Source organism: Volvox carteri (genome assembly GCF_000143455.1).
Source record: "Volvox carteri f. nagariensis unplaced genomic scaffold VOLCAscaffold_1, whole genome shotgun sequence".
Classification (NCBI taxonomy): Eukaryota; Viridiplantae; Chlorophyta; class Chlorophyceae; order Chlamydomonadales; family Volvocaceae; genus Volvox; species Volvox carteri.
The window spans coordinates 2,426,194-2,428,393 of NW_003307545.1; the positions used below are offsets into that span (position 1 = coordinate 2,426,194).

Genomic DNA, 2,200 nt, shown 5'->3' on the forward strand with positions numbered 1-2,200 from the left:
GGCGGACGCGTGCGGCCAAGATTTGAGGCAGAGTAGGCTCCGGCAGTGCCTGGCGGGCAGAAGAAGGTAGGGGAGGTAAGCGCGACGGAGAGGAGAGACAGGACTCAGGCGCGGGCAAGCCTACCGGGGGGGCAGCATCGGAGAGGCCGGGGGCGTGAGATAAGTCCAGAGCGGGCGTCGGGCCCACGGAAAGGGCGGAGGGGTTGGGCCCCCGAGGGGCAGGAACGGACGGAAGTAAGGTAGTTGACGAGCCGAGGAGGGGCGCCCCAAGTAGGGCCGGGGAAGGCAAGGAAAGCCTGCCCGGCACCGGACAGGCAAGGGGCGAGTCCTGCAGTAAGGTAGGCAACCGTAAGAGAGGGCCGGAGAAAAGGATGCGCAGAGAGAGGGGGCGCGCACCGGGTAGGCAGAAGACACAGTCGGAGGAGGAGGATTCGCATAGACGAGGCGTAACAACGGCGAAGGAGGTCGCCGCTTCTGTGGAGAAGCAGAGGCTGGGTGGAGGCGAAGGTGAATGGCAAAGTAGCGACGAGCGAAGTTACCTGTGGCACGAGCCGAACTAGAGGCAACGCAGCGGAGTCTTGGGAACGAGGTAGAAAATATGAATGGTAGGTAAGAGAGTCGGCATGAGGCTGGAGGCTTACGTTTTCTGCTGACGATGACTGCATTAGGTTATTTTCGTACTCTCTACTCGATTGCCGTGCGAGCGGCCCACCCGCCCTCCCACTAACAGCCAAATGGCTGATCGGAATTGTCTTTGAAGGGTTTGGGTACCGCGGGAGTGTGGTCGCAGACGCAATGGCCTTCCCCACAATAAGTTAGTAGTGAGTACGGATCACGCGATGACGTTTAAGCAATACCTCCAACCGCGGAACCCACTAGCCCAATCCCTTTGCACCTTTCGTAAATGGCACGAATGTATGGATGCCATTGTCGATCTCTTAGCTGATATCCCGGCGCATTGGCGACAGGCGGCTAGTCATTTGTTGCCTCTGAGTGTAGAATCTAGGGAAGCGATGGTGCCCTCCATTGAGTCGGTTACCCAAACCCTGGTGTCGAGGCTTGGTTGGTTAAATTAGCGACTAATATGCAACATTCGCCACTTTCTATGGCTCGCAAGAGGCGACGGGCTCTTCGGAGGTACTGGGTGAGGCTATTCTTATCTTGCAACGGACCTTCCATCGTTTATGGTCTCATTTACGATGGGAAAATGAGCAAAAAGAGGTTTGGTGGCGTCTCACGGTTGATGGGGTGCCCATGTTAGGAAGTTCCCATCCCAGGATGTCGCGGTCAACAGTGTGTGGTTGTGGAGGTTACCCAGTACATTCCCTGGGAGATGTATCCCCTCGCTGTCATCACTTCTGGGCCTGTCCGGTGGCACAGGCAGTAGCAGATCAACTCACTCTTTCGATAGGATTGCCAGTCTCAAGGGAACAACTTTGGCTTGTCCAAGCCCCACAAACAGTGCAACAATGTGTTTGGGATGTTGTGGCTCTTGCTGCGGTGTCAGCCATGGAGCATGGGAGACGATATATGGTTGCAAAGATGAAAACCAACCCGGCACTGTTACCTGGCCCTTCCCTTACGGAAGGAGCCATTTGTCGAGGTTGACTTTTGGGGCCGCCTTCAGGGTTTCGCAGCTCTGGGAATTCCACGGAAAGGCTGGGATTCTGTTAGCGCACATCACCCCTTCTTGCGAATTGTATCAGGCAAATTGATATGCTCACGGGAGCGGTCACCGATAGACGGTTAGCTATCACCATTTTTTTGATTCTCTTTATTGGAGGACTTTCAGGGAGGGGTCGTCCTAGACAGCAAGAGAACGAAGGCAACCCCGCGCTGCTGTCACCACGCCGGCATTTCACGATCGGCGGCTTGACCTCAGCAGCAGTTAGAAGCACCTGAGCTCTGTGCTCATCTAGTTAGAGACAAAGCCTTCACACACTTCACTTCATGGTTTCTACCCCAGCACCGAATTCCGTAACCCATCAGCGGCGGCGGTTTTCATAACTAAATAGTAACCCACACAGCCCATAGGTAGGGACTGTTCCTACGGTCTTCCTCAAACAGTGAGATTCATCCCCTAAAACCTTTCACTTATGAGCATTAGCCAATAACGTTTTCTAAGAAGCCATGACCTAATACGCAATTAAGAATGTCCTTGAAACGTGTTCCTTGTACGAATGAAATCAACCCGCCCGCC

At 54.6% G+C, this 2,200-nt stretch overlaps 1 protein-coding gene across 1 annotated transcript in view; it reads right to left on the reverse strand.

The window, feature by feature from the left end:
• The window catches only part of VOLCADRAFT_86071 (uncharacterized protein), a gene marked incomplete at both ends in the record, with an annotated part of 11,870 nt that extends 10,691 nt beyond the window's left edge, over positions 1-1,179 (reverse strand). The window contains 3 exons of the mRNA XM_002946077.1: positions 125-296; positions 397-491; positions 1,173-1,179. Coding sequence (XP_002946123.1) covers positions 125-296; positions 397-491; positions 1,173-1,179 — 274 coding nt within the window. The remainder of the gene's footprint in view (positions 1-124; positions 297-396; positions 492-1,172) is intronic.
• Positions 1,180-2,200: the final 1,021 nt, after the last annotated feature.